General features: G+C 38.0%; 1 protein-coding gene across 5 annotated transcripts; it reads left to right on the forward strand.

Annotated features, from left to right (window-relative positions):
- Nucleotides 1-6072: 6072 nt before the first annotated feature.
- LOC127621806 (protein max) lies at nucleotides 6073-19745 on the forward strand. Of its 5 annotated transcripts, none has more exons than XM_052095536.1 (5): nucleotides 6073-6224; nucleotides 6557-6583; nucleotides 12686-12793; nucleotides 17127-17265; nucleotides 18423-19745. In XM_052095536.1, the coding sequence occupies exons 1-5, from the start codon at nucleotides 6189-6191 to the stop codon at nucleotides 18608-18610; spliced, it is 498 nt and encodes a 165-aa protein (XP_051951496.1). In that variant the 5' UTR covers nucleotides 6073-6188; the 3' UTR covers nucleotides 18611-19745. The 5 variants fall into 5 exon arrangements, with proteins under 5 accessions (XP_051951496.1, XP_051951497.1, XP_051951498.1 ...); XM_052095537.1 differs by having other exon boundaries at nucleotides 17130-17265; XM_052095538.1 differs by having other exon boundaries at nucleotides 17142-17265.
- Nucleotides 19746-19788: the final 43 nt, after the last annotated feature.

Genomic DNA, 19788 nt, shown 5'->3' on the forward strand with positions numbered 1-19788 from the left:
ACCTAAGTTAGATTGTTTTTAGCACCCAATCTGAAATACCCATAAGGGCTCGTGTCTGTGCAACGGGTGTAATGGTTTGTTCATTGATGTGCCAGTGCCAGTGGGAAGCGGTTGTGAACAATGTGTGGGCTTTGAATAGAAAAAGAGCTCTTTATTGAGAATGTGTGAGCGTCTTGTGCATGTACAACGAGCGCTGTATTCTTTTTTGCATTTATTGCATTTTTATTGCATCCAAACAAATGTGAGACACAGAAACAACATTTTGAACAATATTGTGAACAGAAATATTCCTTTCCCGACAACCAAAAGTGGTAGTTGGGGAACAGTGTTGTCGCCAATTGAGCCTTCTTCGGAGAAAACCCAGAGGGAACAGCGAGCTCTGCATTATCCTTCAAAGGGATGTGCCCATCAGGAGCACTTGCTGCATTTCACTTGTTCCACCGGTGCGAGTTGGGCACTGATACGGCTGCTTCTGTTTGGGCCACGGCTTGCTTGGCCTCACCGGTGGCTCGGTGGCAGCAGGTGGTGGCGGAGCTCTTTGAATGTCTCTAGATCGTAGCCTTGCTCGTCCATTTGCTTGAAGAGCTTGGCTTGAAAGACCTGTAGCACCGCCATCATGTGGAGTGCTGAACCAGCTTGGCCTGCTGCTGAGTATACTTTTCCAGCTAGAACAGATGTCAGTCGACAGAGCTTGGAAGGATGAATGGGTCATGATTTCCATGCCCTGCTACTTGCTGGGCAGATGTGTGCCACTACCGCCTCCTCCACAGGGGGTATTTGGGCAAAACCGTTTTCTTCCCTGTGATCCACATTAGAGAGGATGTAATCACTGCGTGGGCATGCAAAATAGGGCACGCACCAGGATTTTGATCGTTCGTTATGAACTTCAGCGAAGAATGGGGCAGATCTACGAGACGCGGTCGCTTGACGGTGTCCAGAATGCAGGAAACATTCATCAAGGCAAGATTGTGTAGGTTCCTCTGGAGGAGATTACTTGATATCGAGCTCTTCGACCACCCTTGAATGGACATGAAGCATCTCCTTATCAGTGGCACATACATGCTCCTCGGCCTCGCTGGAGGGAGGGGCGGTAGCATCACCACTGACCACTCGCCTGATGCATTGAGAGAATTGTCATCAGCATCAGAACCGCCGAACGAGGTGAGCCCATGCACATAATGTATCGGCATAGACGTTTTGCATGGAGATTGAGGGGCTTGTGGGCCATGTGCCGGCACAAGGTCCTCCTCAAATTCAACCTGCTCAACCTCTTGGCCCCGCCAGCCTCCTCATGTGACAAAGAAGAGGTGGGTTTGAGGACGAGGGAGGCTGAATCGCCCCTCAGAACAAGGGCAATTTGTGAGCGCAGCGTCTTGAAACTCATGCCCTTGAGACTCCGTTAGGGCAGTCTGATGGCGGGATGTGCCTCTTGCACAAGGAACACTTACGGAACAACATCTTTAAAAATACTTGAACACGTAAGTGACTCTTTTAAATATATATATATATTATGTCATAAGCATACAACATTGTCATGCATATAACATTTGAAAAACAAATGTTGCTATCTTAATAAATTATATGAATGAGTAGGTGTTCACATGGGAATTTAACCCACGTCAGTTGGCCAATTAAGCACAGACTTTGCCACTAGACCAACACAACTTTACAGGGCTGTATATTGGGTGAAAGGTGGTACCATTTTTGGGGCCCACAGGTCCAGGGGGGCACCACAACAAATTGTAAACTGTATTTTTTAATAGTAAAGAGGCCCAGACCAGTATAAAATCAGGGAGCTCAGAATACCTTGCTACGGCCCTGCTTCTTTATAAAAGAATAAATGATAACTATGTTCTCAACTTTATAAAACTATTTTTATTGTAAATAAATATAAACAATCTGCCAAAGATACTCTAGCATTGCAAATAAAATAATTCTACTTGCGATTTACTGCTCTCACAAGTTAAGTTCCAGTGCAAACGAATGTCCCACGTTAAATGGATAGTTCACCCAAAAATGAAAATTCTCTTACCATTTACTTATCCTAATACTCCATCCTAGATGCGTATGAGTTTCTTTCTTCTGCTGAACTAAAAGTTTTTAGAGGAATTTCTCAGCTCTGTTGATCTTTGCAATGCAAGTGAATGGGTACCAAATTTGTGAAGCTCCAAAAAGCATAACGGCAGCATAGAAGTAATCCATATGACTTAAGTGGTTAAATCTATATCTTTAGAAGCGATATGATATGTGAGTGAGAAACAGTTCAAAATGTAAGTCCTTTTTTTACTATCAATCTCCACATTTACTTTCAAATTCTTCTTTTGTTTTTGGCGATTTGCATGCTTTGTGCATATCACCACCTACAGCAGGGAGGAGAATTTACAGGAAGAAATTACTTAAATATCGTCCTGTCTCTCACCCACACCATCATAACACTCTTGAAGATATGGATTTAACCACTGGAGCTATATGGATTACTTTTATGCTGACTTTGTGTGCTTTTTGGAGCTTAACATTTTTAGTACCCATTCACTTGCATTGTATTCACCTTCAGAGCTGAAATATTCTTCTAAAAATCTTTATTTTTGTTCTGCAAAAGAAGAAAATTCATACACATCTTGGATTGCATGAGTGTGAGAAAATTTGAGAATTTTCATTTTTGGGTGAAATCACCCTTTTGTCCCCAGACACTTAGATACTGTGTTTGACCAAGTATTTTTATGTCAGTTTATGAGAACAGGTCATTCATGATATTCAGAGCTTTTAACGATCACATGAAGACAGTAGCAATAAAAATGAGAGTAAAGTCTCCTCAGTGCCGATAACCAAAATAAATGGAATGAGGTCTTGTGTTTATATGACTCACATCATTTCTTATATGTCTTTCAGTGCCAAAGCAGAGCCTGGGTTATAGGTTGCTCTGATTCTTGGGGTTCTTTGCTCTTCTTATCTGCTGTACTAGTGCAAATCACCATCTGTGCCTCTTAACCACATCCTTCACAATGCAGCATGATGTCTGACTCAGTCAGAGGTGCAGGAAAACTCTTTGTATGCTTTGAGTAATTGAAATTCAATAAAATGTCTAAAACAATATTCCAAAATCTCAAAATATTGTGTTCCTTTTGGATTTTGAACAATTAGGGCAGCTTGATTACAACAATCCCACTTAAAGGAGATTGGCATTAAGATATTTTTCAATGTTCTTCCAAACAGTAAAACAATGCATTTCAATAAGATATAATGATGTGGGACACACACATATGTCTGTTTTGTAAACATTTGTACATCTGCCATTTTTACAAATAAAGGCCTTGATGTGAAAGACTTATGCATCTTCTTCATTTTAAGTGCCATCTAGTGTTGAATATGAGGTACTTGCTGACCATACTCTGTGTCTGAAATATTATAGGAAATTATAGGAAAGTATTATAGGAAAACTACCATTATTCCTTTCTTTATGCTAGAACAAATTTGCATGATCTATCTTCTATTAAGAAGGTTCTAAACAGTCTAAATACTATGTAAGTATATGTAAATATTTGTCCAATGTAATTGGTAATGACACTAGCATCAATACATATATGTAGTGTCAAGACAAACTAGTACTGTGAAGTCATTGCAAAAATGTTTGCATTTGATAGATATATTGTGCATGTGTATAGCAAGCCTCTGAAAGAAAAATAGAAAGAGAGAAAATAATCCTGCAGTCAAGCAGAGCCCCCTGAGGATGTATGGGGGAAGGGTGCTGGTGGTGGGTCACGCAGATTGTCTAAGCTCATAGTTGCGAGCTGCCACATAGACAAAGCTGCTTTTTAGGGCGGTCACTTTTCGTCCCAGTTTCAGACTCCTGTAACCGATTTCCTTCTTCACAGTCAGTACCAGCACTGAGAACACAGACAGTTGGGAGTGGTAAAATTGCTTAAAAATGCATAAAATCAGTCCTGACATACCATGTGCTAATGTACACACTTTGACCACAGATAAGAAAATATGGATTCATAAAACACATAGCACTATCCAAATAATTTTTCAGTTATATCCACTACGTGGAGGCAAAAACAAATAAATCAAAATAATTGTGTGACAAAGGGTTAGAGTAACAGCAATTCTGCATTTGCATGAGTCCCCCTATTTGGTGCTCTGCCTCTGACCTTGTGGGGGAGTGAATACAGCTATGTGCTTGTTTTCATCCTTTTACTGATCCAGCATCTCACACAATCCACTGTATAAGTTCCTAATCGGTAGAACTATTTTTGAGGAGAGAGGGAAAACATACATTATCTGCCTGGCTTTCAGGGAGACTGACAGCTGATCTTTATTGACTGTTGATATATAGCATGTACAGAACAATTCAATTTTACATCACATTTACAAATACATATAAATGTGCTGCGGTCTTATAAAACACCAGCACATGTCACTCTTCATGGTCAGCTGTATGATTTATCTAGATGCATGGGATAAGATTGCAATATGGTTCAGCATGTAGTAAATATTATTATCTTTTTTATCTGCTTGCTTTTTAAAAGTAATCCACAAAAAATTACTTGTTACTTCTCTCAAACTTTAATCAGATAACTTTACTGATTACTTAATGGAAAAACATCACATTAATAATTCATTTACTTTTAAGTTACTTTCTAAAACACTGCTTATAGAAAATGTAGTTTGTTCCACTCAATGAATTAAAAAAGTATATCTACATTTCCTCTTAGTTCATTGTTGCACACAAGTCATACACTCAGCAACACACGTTTCTCCATTTAAGCAACTTGTTTGGAGCCCTTCAGTTTTTTTTTGTTTTTTTTTTACAAAAAATAAAACATTTAACTTACATTTCAAATGTAGTGTCTTACACTACTTTTTACTTAAAGGTGTAATCAGTCATTTTTTACTCTTAAGTTTAACTCTTACAGACTTGAATTGTAAATTTGCAATATATGTAGGAAATCATGACCACTCACATTAAAATTAAGACTTCAGTCATATCAGTAACCTTATAAAAGCTGTTTTATCCTACATGGAGAGGGTCCGCACATGGGGACTGCCATGTAAAAATCACATGACCAGTCGAATACTACTCACTTAATCTCAGCAACCATCCTGTTATTTGACACTTTCACTCACTGATTAAATTAATCATGGCTGACTGTAAATACTATTCTAAAACGGTATCTGAATCTGAAAACTATTGATTTTAAATGACGCTGCATCCAAGCCGTTAGGTGTCACTATAAGTCCAAGATGCCACAAAGACAAAAGTAACTGAGTGCACATTTAAAAAAGCAGTTAGATTACAGTAACTAATTACTTTTTAATCTGATTACACCCAATACTGCTAACAATGTACCTCCAAAGTATGCACTCCAATTCAGGCTGAACAAACAGGACACAACGCAGGTTTCTCAAGACATGTTTCTAAAAGCTGACTTTCTATTTAACTTGACACGTTATATAAAAACCCATCTCTCCCGCACAAGTCCCTGAAAGAACAGCGAGACACAGCGATGGTCAAAGATGTCTATCCAGCACTTGTTTACATAAAAAACAGCAGAAACAGACGCTAAAACAATTAGATGTAAATAACCGTTACATGATCATAGCATATATTTTATTTATTTTACCACAACATGGAAGACATATTTTTATATTTAGGCAGATTTATTTGACATAATTTAAAGATGAAACGTACTTGCCTAATACAGATTTATACTATTTTTAAATCACAGTAATAACAGCGTAGTCCTACATCAAGACTTCTCGAATTAGCAGTCACAGACAGCACTGAACACTTTCCACGTGTTTTTCTGGAAGTGCCTTTCAATGCCAACATAAAATAAACTACACTTACCATAACAAGCCACATCAAAAAAGGGGTTTCGCTTGACGTGAAGTGGAGCGGCCACCCTTGGATGCCTATTGGGTGTTGTAGTTCTACATAAAATATTTATCGTTACATCGAATGACCACACGTTTCTAGAAAAACGTCAAGCCCCATAATGCCACGCTCTGGCATCGCAACTATGACACGCCGTGGTAAATGTCCGTGTGTAGGCGAGTCACGTGTGAAGAGTCAGTTGATCTCGTTTAAGCAGTGAATCTCTCCTGTTTGTTCACTTGATTTGGGCCCCGTTTCATGTTGTTTTCAAAACAACATTTCGTGTAGATTTATCTATCTTCGCCGAAGAATGAGCGACAACGATGATATCGAGGTTGATAGCGATGTGAGTGGAGTAATTTATTTATTCTACGCATATTTGTTTGAATAGCTTGGGAACAGATAATTAAATCTCTTGTATTTTTGATACTTGAGCCTCAATACGAGGCTAGCCTGCTAGCTAGTTAGCCAACCTAGCGTTTGTGATCAACATTTTTCAGCCAGTTAATTGAGAATTTCCAGCCAGATGAGCAAATACACACGGGAGTGTACTTCATAGTTGTACATTTTTAGCAATTCTATTTACTATAATACTGCATTGCATCCATTAACAGCAAGTAAACTATCACTCTTACAGCTGTAGCTACAATTGTACTTTTCTGTTCTGTTTTCTTACAGGAAGAATCACCGAGATATCACAATGTGGTGCGTAATAAACGGAGCAATTAATCCAGTTTAGTCTATAATGACGAAAATATCTACTCTTTTTGAGATTAGCTACAATTTATTTCCGGGTAGGCACTGGACGCCCGTATTCAATTTGCATCGTTGGACGACAAAAACAAGAGAGAATCGAGTAAATGGGGGTATATATGGTGGTTTGATCAACATGAGCAGAGATGCACACACACAGCTTGTTTTTGGTCGAATCGGGGAGCTCAGTGCTCGACAGCTGGTCACTTGCTTTAGAGAGGGAGAGACGTGAACGAGAGGAGCTTTACATCCCATCTACATTACGAGCGACGCGACAAACTACGACGCGACCGTTATAATCAGGTAGTATTTTGAAACTAATTTTACAATCTGAGCGTTGTAGTTTGTCGCATCGCGAGCTGTGTACGTGGGTCTTTTTGAATGTCAATATTACGACTAGCGATATTCCTTGAAATACACGTGCTTCAACCCAGTGAGATATTTTTATGTTAGAGTATTCCGTGTACAAATAAATAAGCATTATTGAATGTAAAACCTAGACCTAACTAACTCTTTAATACACATTTTTATACCTGGGCTGTATATGTATTTTCTCTCTCTCTCTCTCCTCTCTCTCATTTATTTATTTATCTTCCCCATCCGGTTTTTAATTAAACTTAGATGCATAAGCCAATTGGAATCTGTTACTCAAAAATATGAAATTGCTTTCTGTCAGGTTTTAATTTTGTCCAATTACTCGTACATTAATTTTTGTTAGTTTTAAGCATAATACTTTTGTTTTAAGGGTGTCAAACAAGCCAGAGGCCTGGACAAGTGCATGATACTGCTGCATGGGATGCTGTCTCTGAAAACACACACAAATCATACATTTAAAGAAAAACTTTCACCCAAATGTAGTGTAGCAATGCAATGGTGGTTTAAAGACTAACTCATTTACTTGAAAGAAACATTCATAATCCAAATAGAGTGCAACAGTCTGGTCCGGAAGTAAAAATCCAATTAATTTATCCCATAGACAAATACATTTTATTTGATAACTTATAAACCTTAAAAGACAGACCTACCTTGAGCTACGAGGACGTTCATAGATGGTGTATGCTTCTGTTGAAGACTTCCGTCTGCATTATTTCAACTTCATTGTTTAAAAATCGTGTTTAATAGCAGAATTCATATGGTAAACAACAACATTACCCATGGAAAAGAAGCGAAAGATCCACCAATCAGAGAACCACAGCCAACGAAACGTGCCTTGTAGCGACTGCGCACTCCCATGGCGCAATGTGAATTACGTCATCGAGTCCGTCTCACTTCACCCTTAAACTACTTTATATTTGTACGTATCTGGAATATTTAGCTATAAACATAAAATATATTGTTTCTATACTTATCAACTACATAAAATCTATGGATTTATATATTACCATCGGTTTTAATTTAATGACATCATTCCCAATGCTTCATTGGATTATAGTCCATACCCTCATGAAAGACGGTAAGTACACAGTCTTGTACCTTTGTCTTTATGTCTGATTTTCAAATACTTTTTTTTTTTTTTTTTTGCCTCAAAACAAAAGTTTGTGATGTTGTGATTCTTGGAGCTGGTCAGTTTGATTCATGGCTTACAACTCTTTTATGAAGGATTTTCTAAAAATCTATGGAAGAATTTAATGGGGGAAATACTTCCGGAACCCAGACGGCTAAAAAAGAGGGCGGGCACTGTTGCGCTCTATTCATTCCAACCGATACCTTAACTAAATTGCTTGGTTAAATCTGACCATGTTAGTAACATTTAAATTCTCACAACTGCTCTGCAGAGCAGAAAGTATAGTTATATTTGTGTTTTGGTAGTTTCAAAAACAAAAAAAAGCTCTGCCATCATCTTAGGTCACTTAAAGACCCTGTGAATTTGCTTAATGAGTGCAGTGTCATGTGTTGACAATTTTCCTGACCAACCACTGGGTGGCGCCATGATAATCATGGGGTTGTTCCAAAACTTAGTGAGCTGTCTTCTATGGCAGCATCCTAACTAAAATCGAGCTTCATAAGAGACTTGGAATGTTTTTCAAAGGCAGAAACTCCATGTGTCATTGAAATAGTGCTCCTCATGCGCAACGCACAGACTACTCATCTCACATCTGATTTCAGTACATGCACACGTGACACTCTAAATAATGTATATACGCATAGCACACATTTGGGGGAAAATAGTCAGTTTTTTTATCATATTAAACTTTTTATTTTTAACTTAAGTATATTTAAAATAAAAATTTATCTTACTTTGTTTAACATTTTGGATGTATTTTTCCACTGAGCTCATCACAGTGCGTTCTGGGATCGCCTAACTAGGGAAAGACACATACGATGATACCTTAGAATTTGGCCAAAACGAGATGTATTTAGAGGCAGGATAATTAAGATACCTGCCTTTTGGAATAGCCTTTGCATCAAGAGTGCACCTATGGTGCCTTAAAATGCTGCCTCTGCAGGAAGCTCACTAGGTTTTGGAAAAGACTCTCTGATTGCCGTAGCACTGTTTTCTGGTTCCGGTCCCCATAAGAAAGCAATGTAAAAACTTCAGAAATTAGCTATCCAGACAGAGTACACAACCTGTAAGTGTTAAGCATTTTTATATAATTGACGTAGCCCTTGTTAGCATGCACAAATTGATGTCATTGTGGCTGTTGTCTACCATTCGCGAGGCTCCGAAAAATTATTTTATTTTACATGTAGATCTTCTCTCAACTTAGCCATAAAATGGGGGCCTGGGTAGCTCAGTGAGTAAAGACGCTGACTACCACCCCTAGAGTCGCGATTTACAATCCAGGGTGTGCCGAGTGACTCCAGCCAGGTCTGCTAAGCAACCAAATTGGTTCGGCTGCTAGGGAGTGTAGAGTCATATGGGGCAACCTCCTCGTGGTTGCTATCATTTGGTTTGCTCTCGGTGGTGCATGTGGTGAGTTGTGCATGAATGCCTCGCGGAAGAGCGTGAATTCTCCACACGTGCTATATCTCCGCGGTAACGCACTCAAGCCACGTGATAAGATGCGCGTATTGACGTTCTCAGACGTGGAGGCAACTGAGATTCGTCCTCCGCCATCCGGATTGAGGTGAGTCACTACGTCACCACGAGAAATTGGAGCGCATTAGGAATTGGGCATTCCAAATTGGGGAGAGAGAAAAAAAAACTTAGCCATAAAATATAAAAATATGCTTGCCATATTCTTTATGCAGGCTTTGTATCTAAACAACGTGAGAACTGAATTGCTTTAATATTTTAATTGCATGCGAAACAAAAACTGTTCACATTTTAATTGTGCACAGTATAATTTAGAAAGTGAGCTTTACTGATATGCCTTTTGACTATTTTAAATGCGTCCAATTTTCCTTTGCGTTCATGCACACAACTATGTTGAAAATAAAAAACGTTTGCTGCAGTGGTAGTACACCTAAATGGAATGTTGTACAATTATATAATTGCAATAGCTGTTATTGTAATATCTAGAATTTTTTTTTTGTTTGATTGTGAAGCCCTAGTCTGTCATTTGGAGAAAAGTGCAACTCCGGTGTGTGTCAAGTATAAATACCTTGGGCAGCCAAAAGCTGCATGCGGAGGACCAGTTGCAGTGCCAGGTGAAGGTATAAACGAGGCTTTAGTCTTAACTTAGTTCAGCCTTAACTTGTGATGTTGTTGGCTGTCTTAACTTGTAGTTAATGATGTCAACATAACAAACCTTGGGCCATCATTTACAGTCATCAAACTCTGTAAACTATCAATATGTAGCAACGTGTCTTTTTATTGGGCAATTTTTGCTAATTGAAATTGTTAAACATCACATTATCTGCTAAAAACATATGCTAATGCGAGTAAAATTTCTGGAGAATGTAAAAGTTAGGGCAGGACTTATCAAATTATGTGTCCCCTTTTTCTATGTTGCTAATAGGCTTTAGTTACGTCACGGCCATGTGGCATAATTTGCTTCTTACTAGTTGCATGTGGTATTAGTGGAAGGGATGTTCTCATTCTAGAGAGCTTTTGATTGGACATAACCTTTTAAAAGGTGTACTCTTAACTAAATTTAGTCAACAATTAGGAGTACTCTAGCATATAAATGACCTCAAAGCTTTACACACATGGACTGAAAGCCACAAAAGTCACTTTTGGGGTCCTTAAAAGTCTATTATTATGTGGGATTGGGTCACAGCCTATAATCTAACCAGAATTGTCTCATTGTATCTTTTAAAGGTTTTATGCTCTGTTATAGTTTTATTCATACCTTATTTGTACCCATTGCTGTGCAGCGACTTTTAAAATCCTATGTTTAGACCTAACCTGTTTGCTCAGCACGCACCCTTGCTGCTTCACTAGAAAATTGACACGTAGACCTCTCTATAACCAAAATGTAATTGAGTTGATTTGAATTTTACAGTTTGTTCATTACTGTTTCCTGACCTTCTAACCAATAAGCGTGTTGTAATATTTCACTGGTCAGACTTTGAAAGCTGAATCAGTGGGATTCAAAGTGAAATGTTTTAAATAGTAAAAAATTAGGTTTCCTATGTTTTACTAGCTTTGAGTTCTCATTAGCTGTACTGGAGACACAAAGTCTGAAATGTCCCCAATGTCTTGTTTATCTCCCTTTATGTGCATGGAGGAAATAGTTTTTTTTACAGGATGTTGTGATCCTAAGACAACAGGGGTGCATGTTATGGACTAAATTGTTAAACTTTCCTCAGCAATGGTACTTTTAAAGGGATAGTTAACCCAGAAATGAAAACTCTGTGTTTATTTACTCACCCTCAAATTGTTCTAAATTTGAATGAATATCCTAATGTCTTAATTTCCTGTGAATGACCTCCATTCTCTTTAATTGTCATAATTTTCCATTAAATAAATGTGATTGGAGCACAGGAAAAAAGCTGCTTGGACATTCTGTTAAATATATCCTCATCTGTTCCCACTTGCTAGCAAATTATGTGGGTTTGGAATGAAATAGTGGTAGAGTAAATGGAGACAAAATTTCCTTTTTTTGGGTGGACTGTCCCTTTATTAATAATTTTGCCTTTTGATATAAAATATTGCTCTATGTTTTTGCAGTGGTTGCTAGAGACATTGCTTGTGCCCATCACGTGTGTGTATGCTTCATGCGGTAGAGTTGTGGCTACATCGTGGAAAATCCACATGCCCTATACACGAGGAATAGCCCTGAATATGTTGCAATTGGCTAGCTCTTACACCTCACATGCATGTAATACAATCCTGATGGTTGCAGTGTACAGCGTAACCTTTTAGACAACAGACAGTCAGTCTGAATCTGCCAGTAATACAATGGCCACACCTCACCGTTCCAGGTGGCACATAAACACTGGAATGTCTTTGTCTTGCCCAGTGGCAATTCAGTATTTGGATAACTGCTTTCGGTTTGTCTCTTTTTCCACGAAATGCAAAAGAGCCACTCGCTAATGAGTCACTGGAATTGAAACAGGTTTTACAGCTGTGCCTTTTTGTAATAACAGTCTTGGCCAAGCTCTCTGACATTGGACTCCAGTGGCCATGTTATTTTCTCAGCAAAACAGTCCCAGGATACTAAAACAAGATCTAATGTTGAAGCTGAGTATGCTTTTGAAAGGATACTGCAGCTGCAACTCCCCTCGTTATGCTCTTAAAAACAAGCATTTTTAGTCTCATTAGAAATTGTCTTAATTTAGCAGTAGTGAAAATTCAATTTAAAAAGTCCTGTACATCAGTTTAAGGATGTTCTGACAAATCTATCATTTTTAATTGTCAGAGTCACGACTATTTGAGCAGAATACAACCCATCCAAAAGAATAAGCCACAAGACAGCAAACTTTATGCATCTTTTTTTGCTGTTGCTGCTCTTCCAAGTCCTTAGTTTGCTTTCTCATCTTAACATTGTGTTAAATTAGTGTTCACTTTATAGTAAAAATAAGATTACAATCACTTTGTTGATATTTAAATTGTTAATGGTAAATAACTACATAGAAAATGGTTTTCTACTCATACTTCAGTCATTACTAGCCAATGGGACATCACAAATGAAGAGGATGAAGCCCCTGTGATTTATCTCATTGTAGGCTGACAAACGGGCACACCACAATGCGCTGGAGCGCAAACGAAGGGACCACATCAAAGACAGCTTTCATAGCCTTCGGGATTCTGTTCCCGCCTTGCAAGGCGAAAAGGTTGGTTAATGTCACTGGAAAAAACACACAGAACACCAATAGGGATGTGAGATGTTTGTTTTATACTGTTAATGAAAGATTTATTGTGATGTGTTATTGAAAGTCTTATGCTAGGGGCCTGGGTAGTTCAGCGAGTATTGACGCAGACTACCACCCCTGGAGTCGTGAGTTTGAATCCAGGGTGTGCTGAGTGATTCCAGCCAGGTCTCCTAAGCAACCAAATTGGCCCGGTTGCTAGGGAGGGCAGAGTCACATGGGGTAACTTCCTCGTGGTCGCGATCAGTGGTTCTCGCTCTCAATGGGGCACGTGGTAAGTTGTGCGTGGACCGTGGAGAGTAGCATGAGCCTCCACATGCTAAGTCTCTGCGTTGTCACACAATTTGCCACGTAATAAGATGTGCGGATTGATGGTCTCAGAAGCAGAGACAACTGAGACTTGTCCTCTGCCACCCGGATTGAGGTGAGTAACCGCACCACCGTGAGGACCTACTAAGTAGAGGGAATAGGGCATACCAAATTGGGTGAAGAGAGGATAAACAGGTCTACAGGTCAAATGTGATTACTTTTATAGGATTAGTTCACTCAAAAATGAAGATTTTGATATTTATTTCAATGTAATGTTGCTCCAAACCAGTATAACTAAAGACAAAAAAAAAGTATTTTGAAGTAATACATCACTTTGTGCAATGAACAGAATAAATGTAAGTAATTATTCACTCTCAAATAAAATCATATATAACACTAAAATAAAATATGGCAGCTGCCTTGATAACATCAAACATCATTAATTCTAATCGTGCTTTGTGACCAAATGGCTGAAATATTGACTATTGTGTTTAATTGTAATTTGGAAAATCAGCCCTCTGAAGACTTAAGAATTTCAGTCATATGGGTTTGGAGCAGCATTAGGTTGAGTAAATAATGATGACAATTTCCAAATATGGATATTAATCTATTTAGGCATACTTATACATGTTATTGTTTAAAGTAAAAGTTGATGTTTATTGAATCTATGGGTAAGAGTTATGGCTGGGCGATATTTCGCTGATGATATAAAATTAAGCAATATGGTGAATATAGCAATGATTTTAATGTGCTTTATTTAGCCATTAAATTCCATAAAGGACGTATCAGTAGACTACTTTCAGGACTGTACAATTAATCAAAGTAACATCAAAATGGCAATATGGTCATATGTGTTTCTTAAACTTCAAAAGGCTGCAATTAAAGACAGATACACAAGGTCTGTGTGCGCTTTAGAATAAATCGGTTGACACGCTGTTCTATACATGCACAGGGTTCATGGACACCTGTTTTTTGAGAAAAATACTGTATGTTCAAGCATTTGGCAATTCCAACATTAGAAATTTCTACAAGTTTAAAAAAAAAAATCGATTTAATGATTATTATAAAAAAGAAAAGATGAGTGTTTCACCAGACGTGGAACGTTAGCAGTGTTTCCGCTATTGGGACAAATGAGGGCATGCTAGTGTATGCCCTGGCCAGTTGCATTTCCACCGTCACTTCCGGGGCTTCATTGTGCCGCCTCGGGGCCAGGGTAATCTTTGGGCTGGCCAGTTATTGAGGCGAGTTCAATGTCAAAACCGGAGTTTCGCCGAACTTCCCAGGTTGTGTATCCAACGCACAATGGTACAGGTTAATGAAAAGTAAAATCATGAAAGTGCTGGGACATCGTCCCGCTGTTAGTGGAGAGACCACTCGGGGAAACCATGGCAGTTACAGTCAGTCAGTTGTCAACGCTAACTTGCTGTTTACATTCGATATGAACTCTATATTCTGCATAACTAGATAACATGATACCTCAGCTTGAGCGTCCTTCTTGCTTGTTAAATGTGCGGGGTGTGTGACGGCATATTAATGGCGGGATTTGGGGAATGCTGGGAACACAGATTGGTTTTGGTCTTGCGGTTTGAGGTCCGAGACAATTGGACCCGGTTGGCCAGCTGATAACCATGGCTCGCACTGCCCGAAAGTGGCTATTGTAAACAACACACTGAACTTTCAGTGTTTTAAGTAAAAACTCCTGGTGAAGGTGAAGTAAATGGGATAGAAATATGTTACGTTTATATAAACAAGTAAAATCCTCAAAAAATAACGATAACTTATTAAATAATAAAAAAATTTTTTTTTACAAATATTTCAAAGTAAATAATGCTTTTTATGATACTATGTATCACTGAGTATAAAATAGTGTTGTGAAAAAGTATTTGCCCCATCCTGATTTCTTTTTTTGTGTATATCTCATTCTAAATATTACTAAAATACTAACAAAAGGCAATTTGAGTAAACACAAAGTACAGTTTTTAAATGATAATGTTATTTATTGAAAGTTATCCAATACCAACTGGGCCTGTGTGAAAAGGTTTGGGGTTAAATCCCCAAAGCTATGAAACTGCATTCATAATGGGGTTCAGCTGGACTAGACACCCTGGCCTGATTACTGCCAGCCCTGATTACTTCAAAATGTTTCATCCCGGAAGTCACAAAAAAGCCATGGACAACATCCCAGGAACTGCAGGCCTCTCTTGCATCAATAAAGGTCACTGTTCATGAATCCACTATCAGAAAGACACTGGCCACAAATGCCATCCATGGAAGACTGGCAAAGCGAAAATCACCGCTAACCCAGAAGAGCATTAAGGCTTGTCAGAATTTTACCAAAACTCACCTTGATGATCCTCATACCTTTTGTGAGAATGTTCTGTGGACTGACGAGTCGAAAGGGGAACTGTTTGGACGACAGGTGTCAAGTTAAATCTGGCGTAAATCAAACGCAGTATTCCACAAAAAGAACATCATACCTATGGTCAAGCTTGGTGGGGATGCTTTGCTGCTTCAGCGCGAGGGCGACTTGCAGTAATTGAGGGAAACATGAATTCTGCTTTCTACCAGAAATTTTAAAGGAGAACATCTGGTCATCAGTCCATGAGTTGAAGCTCAAGTGCAACTGGATTTGGATTATGCAGCAAGACAATGATTCAAAGCATAAGAGTAAGTCCACCTCTGAATGGTTAAAAAAAGCTAAATTTAAGTTAATTGAACACAATTAAGATGCTGTGGGAGGACCTTATTAAATGGGCAGTTCATGCACAAATCCTACAAAGTGGCTGAACTAAAGCTGTTCTGCAAAGAAGAGTGGACTAGAATTCCACCACAGTGTTGTGAAAGACTGATCTTCATTTATCAGAAGCATTTGGCATTTGCAGTTGCTGCTGCTAGAGGTGGCACAACCAGATATTAAGTTTAAGGGGGGCAGTTTGTTTTTGATATATAAATATATTGAGATATAGGTGTTAAAAAAATAAATTATATATATATTATATATATATTTATTATTATTATTATTTGAAAACTATAATTTGTTTACTCAGGTTACATTTGTTTAATGTTGTATCTTGTTTGAAGATCTAAAACAATTTAGTATGAAAAATACACAAAAATAAAAGAAATCAGGAAGGGGCAAATACTTCTTCACAGCACCGTATAAATATTGAAGTGCATATAAAAAAATATTTTTTAAATCTCATTCTCCCTTGTTTATTTGGTGAAAAACGATTGAGAAACATTACTTAATTATTTTAAATATGTTTTTATTCAACGCCTTTAAAATACTGACCATATTGCCCAGCCCTAGTAAGAGGTAATACATTCTCAAGCTTGTTGTTCATATTGAGAATGTATTGTGATTTATTACATTTAAGTAATTGACAAAGTATGACAGTGTATATATTTTTATTTTACTTTTTTGGTTAGAAGTAATATGCCCTTTAAAGGCATTAAATGCCCCAGAAAATCAAAACCAGAGGGCAAATATTGCCTTTAATGGAAAATGTCATTTTTGACCCTGCCATGATGTTGAAGTGTCAAGGTAAGAATGGAAATTGTCAATAAATCTGAGAAAGCAGAGTACGTGTTCCAGACTGATTGATGTAAGCCAAGTACAAGTGGGGAGTCTTGTCATATCATAAATAGAGGGTTCAAGAATTTCGTAGAAATAATTTTAAGATTTTCTGACTAGGTTCCCTCTGGTGCTCTTTTCCAGACTTAATTTAGATTAGCTCTGTATGCAGAAGTGCAGTGTTTCTATAATAGTAGTTATTACTATAAAAATATGTCACTCAATCCCTATGTTATAGCCATGTTTAAGAAAAAAGTAACAGCACAACCCCAAAGTGGTCAATCTCAGAGAATTTTTATAGTCTTTTCAGTGTTTTTGGTGGGGGATTAAATTGGTTTGTGGATCATATATGTGTGCAATGTAAGAACAGCATTTCCTTGCATCAAATTCTAGTTTTTCATTTGTTGCTGACAGCAGTCTATCAAACAGGCATCCCGAGCTCAGATTCTAGACAAAGCTACAGAGTATATACAGTACATGCGACGGAAAAACCACACACACCAGCAAGACATCGACGATCTGAAGAGGCAGAACGCTCTGCTGGAGCAACAAGGTAGGTGATTTCCAGTTCTTCAAGGATCGAATGTATTTGTCTTTGGTTTTGTTTGGACATTTATCATTTGCTTATATTGATTTGTGGCAGTCTAAGCAATAGGTTTCTGTGCAGAAAACGTGACTTTAAGGCACGGATATACTTCTGGAAACGGGCTACTTCATTCTTTGTTCAGGGGTAAAAAGAAGTTCGAAACAGCCGAGCAACGTTTACTGTTTCAAACTGTGGGAGGTGTTGTGAAGTACTTTTAAATACGAGACTACATGTAAAACCTTATCTAGAGTGACATTAAAATGTGTTATCAATGACTTATGCCACATTCTATGAGTAGAATTCACATGAGGTCAGTAAAAGACAGTAAAAAACCACTTGATGATTTAAAGTAATATATATGCTGTTGAAAATCTGCAATTTGTCTTGTTTACATTCTAAAATCGCTTGACATGGTCTTGGAAAATGTCTATGCGAACTATCTTACAGATGTAGGGAAATTTGCACCATTTTGCTTATAACTACACCCTGGTGTATTCTTGTTGACTAATCTTTACTGACTGAACAACATAAACAAAGTAGGTGGAGCTTCAGGTCACACCTAGCGATGACATGGTCCAATGGCATTAAGGTGTTTATCAGCCAGTTATAATTTTTCCTAAAAGTTCGCCTAGATGAGCTGTTACAAACTACCAAAAACTAATTCAAAAACACTTTGTTTTTGGCTAGATTTTGTTCTAAATGACGTCACACCCATTCATTCAATTTTGTATTAAGTATATCGTTACCTTTAGCTGTTGCATTTCCACTCTGCCTATTAAAGCATTTGATAAAGTACCAAGAAGTGTGTTGTAATGCATGCTTGAAAGCAGGGTAAAATAAAAATGAACTGTTTGCCACACCTGCAATGGTGAGTAAATTAAGATTTTCAGTAACTGTTTTTTCATTACTTTTAGGAAAAAATATTTTATTAGTCAGATCATGTTTACAAATCTGTTTAAACTATGTAATATGTTGCAGTTCCTTAAAGTTACCGGCCAGCTGATAACATGTATTTTATTTGCTTGCCGAAGCCAATTTCTTTTACATTTTATGGTTGGAGAGTTTTGTGTATTGGCGTTTTAGGCCGAAAGTGGAGAATGTTTCTTTTTCTCTTTAACTTCTAGTACGGGCACTGGAGAAAGTCAAGGGGACCACACAACTTCAGGCCAACTACTCTTCTTCAGACAGCAGCCTGTACACCAACCCCAAGGGCAGTGCTGTATCAGCTTTTGACGGTGGATCTGACTCGAGCTCAGAGTCTGAGCCGGAAGAACAGCGTTCCCGAAAGAAGCACCGTGCAGAGGACAGCTAACAAGCAGGTCTTCGACCTGTTCCACAAAGTTCTCCTTTGAGGGGAGGGAGAGTCATAGCAATGGCCAGTTTATTTTTATTTTTTAACCATACTTAAAAGTCCCCGAACACCTTAATTGATCATCCATTGAATGTCAACCAGAGAACCCTTGATTCCAACACCTACAGAAACCTCCTCACCAGATTACAAGAGCAAAGGACACCCATTAGGGGAAGAAGATTTGTGATCGAAAACATGGCTTGTTTTTTCTCTCCCTCCCTCTCCAACTGTTCGTCCATCTTGTGTCCTGGCACACGCAACAACAAACGATGATTTAAACCCAAAATGAGGCAGCTTTGCAACTTAAGGACTTGATGTTTTTGTGTACCCTTGTCTGCAATCCCTACAGGAGGAATCCAAAGGGGTGAAAGAGGCGTACAGCTCAAAGCACTGCTAAAATATACTTTTTTTTTCTCTCTCTCTCATTTTTTTGTTGTTGAATATCTTAAAACCTGCTTAGAACTTACCCTTAGCTGAATTGTTTGAGTGGTTTGCCTTTCTAAATATTTGTAACTTTTCCATAAAGAAATGTTAAATTGCTTTAAAGCATCAATCAGTGCACCCCTGTTAGACCTATGGGATGAGTGACAAGTTTTGACATGTTATAAGTCAACTCCCTTATTTAAATAGAAAATGAAACATGCTTTATGGGAAGACTGCTGAGCTTGTGTTGTAATTGTTGTTTTAGCCTGATGTAGTAAAGTTTACAGGTTGAAATATAATTATTTTTTTTAATGGGGGTGAAAAAGTGATAAACGCATTTCCCTCTATATTGGGAATATAAAAGTTCCAAATGTGGTTTTACCCACAGAGTTAGTCAATATTGAAAGAGTAGATTCATGTTGTGACTTTTAAGGTAAATGTTCATTGGAAATTTTAAAGCAGCACGCCACAAAGAGTTTTTGAGTGGCTAGGGGCTGAGTGTATATCTTTAACCATTATTTTCCATTTAGGACATTAGTGAAACTGAATAGGTCTTATGTCTGATTCAATTCCATGGAAATTACAGGTATGTTGTACATACTGCCAACAGTTGTCTTGCAAGTTGAGGCCTACCTTTACAACGAGAATATAAATAAAACTATTTTATCCTTTACATATGCTGTGTGATTCCTTTATGCTGACTTTGCACCAATATT

Source organism: Xyrauchen texanus, chromosome 28, assembly GCF_025860055.1.
Source record: "Xyrauchen texanus isolate HMW12.3.18 chromosome 28, RBS_HiC_50CHRs, whole genome shotgun sequence".
Classification (NCBI taxonomy): Eukaryota; Metazoa; Chordata; class Actinopteri; order Cypriniformes; family Catostomidae; genus Xyrauchen; species Xyrauchen texanus.

Excerpts from the sequence above, each read along its gene's own strand:
- LOC127621806 (XM_052095536.1), top strand. The coding sequence starts at position 6,189 with ATGAGCGACAACGATGATATCGAGGTTGATAGCGAT. Across the intron at positions 6,584-12,685 it reads CACCGAGATATCACAATGTG|GCTGACAAACGGGCACACCA; the intron begins GTGCGTAATAAA and ends ATCTCATTGTAG. Across the intron at positions 12,794-17,126 it reads CCGCCTTGCAAGGCGAAAAG|CAGTCTATCAAACAGGCATC; the intron begins GTTGGTTAATGT and ends TGTTGCTGACAG.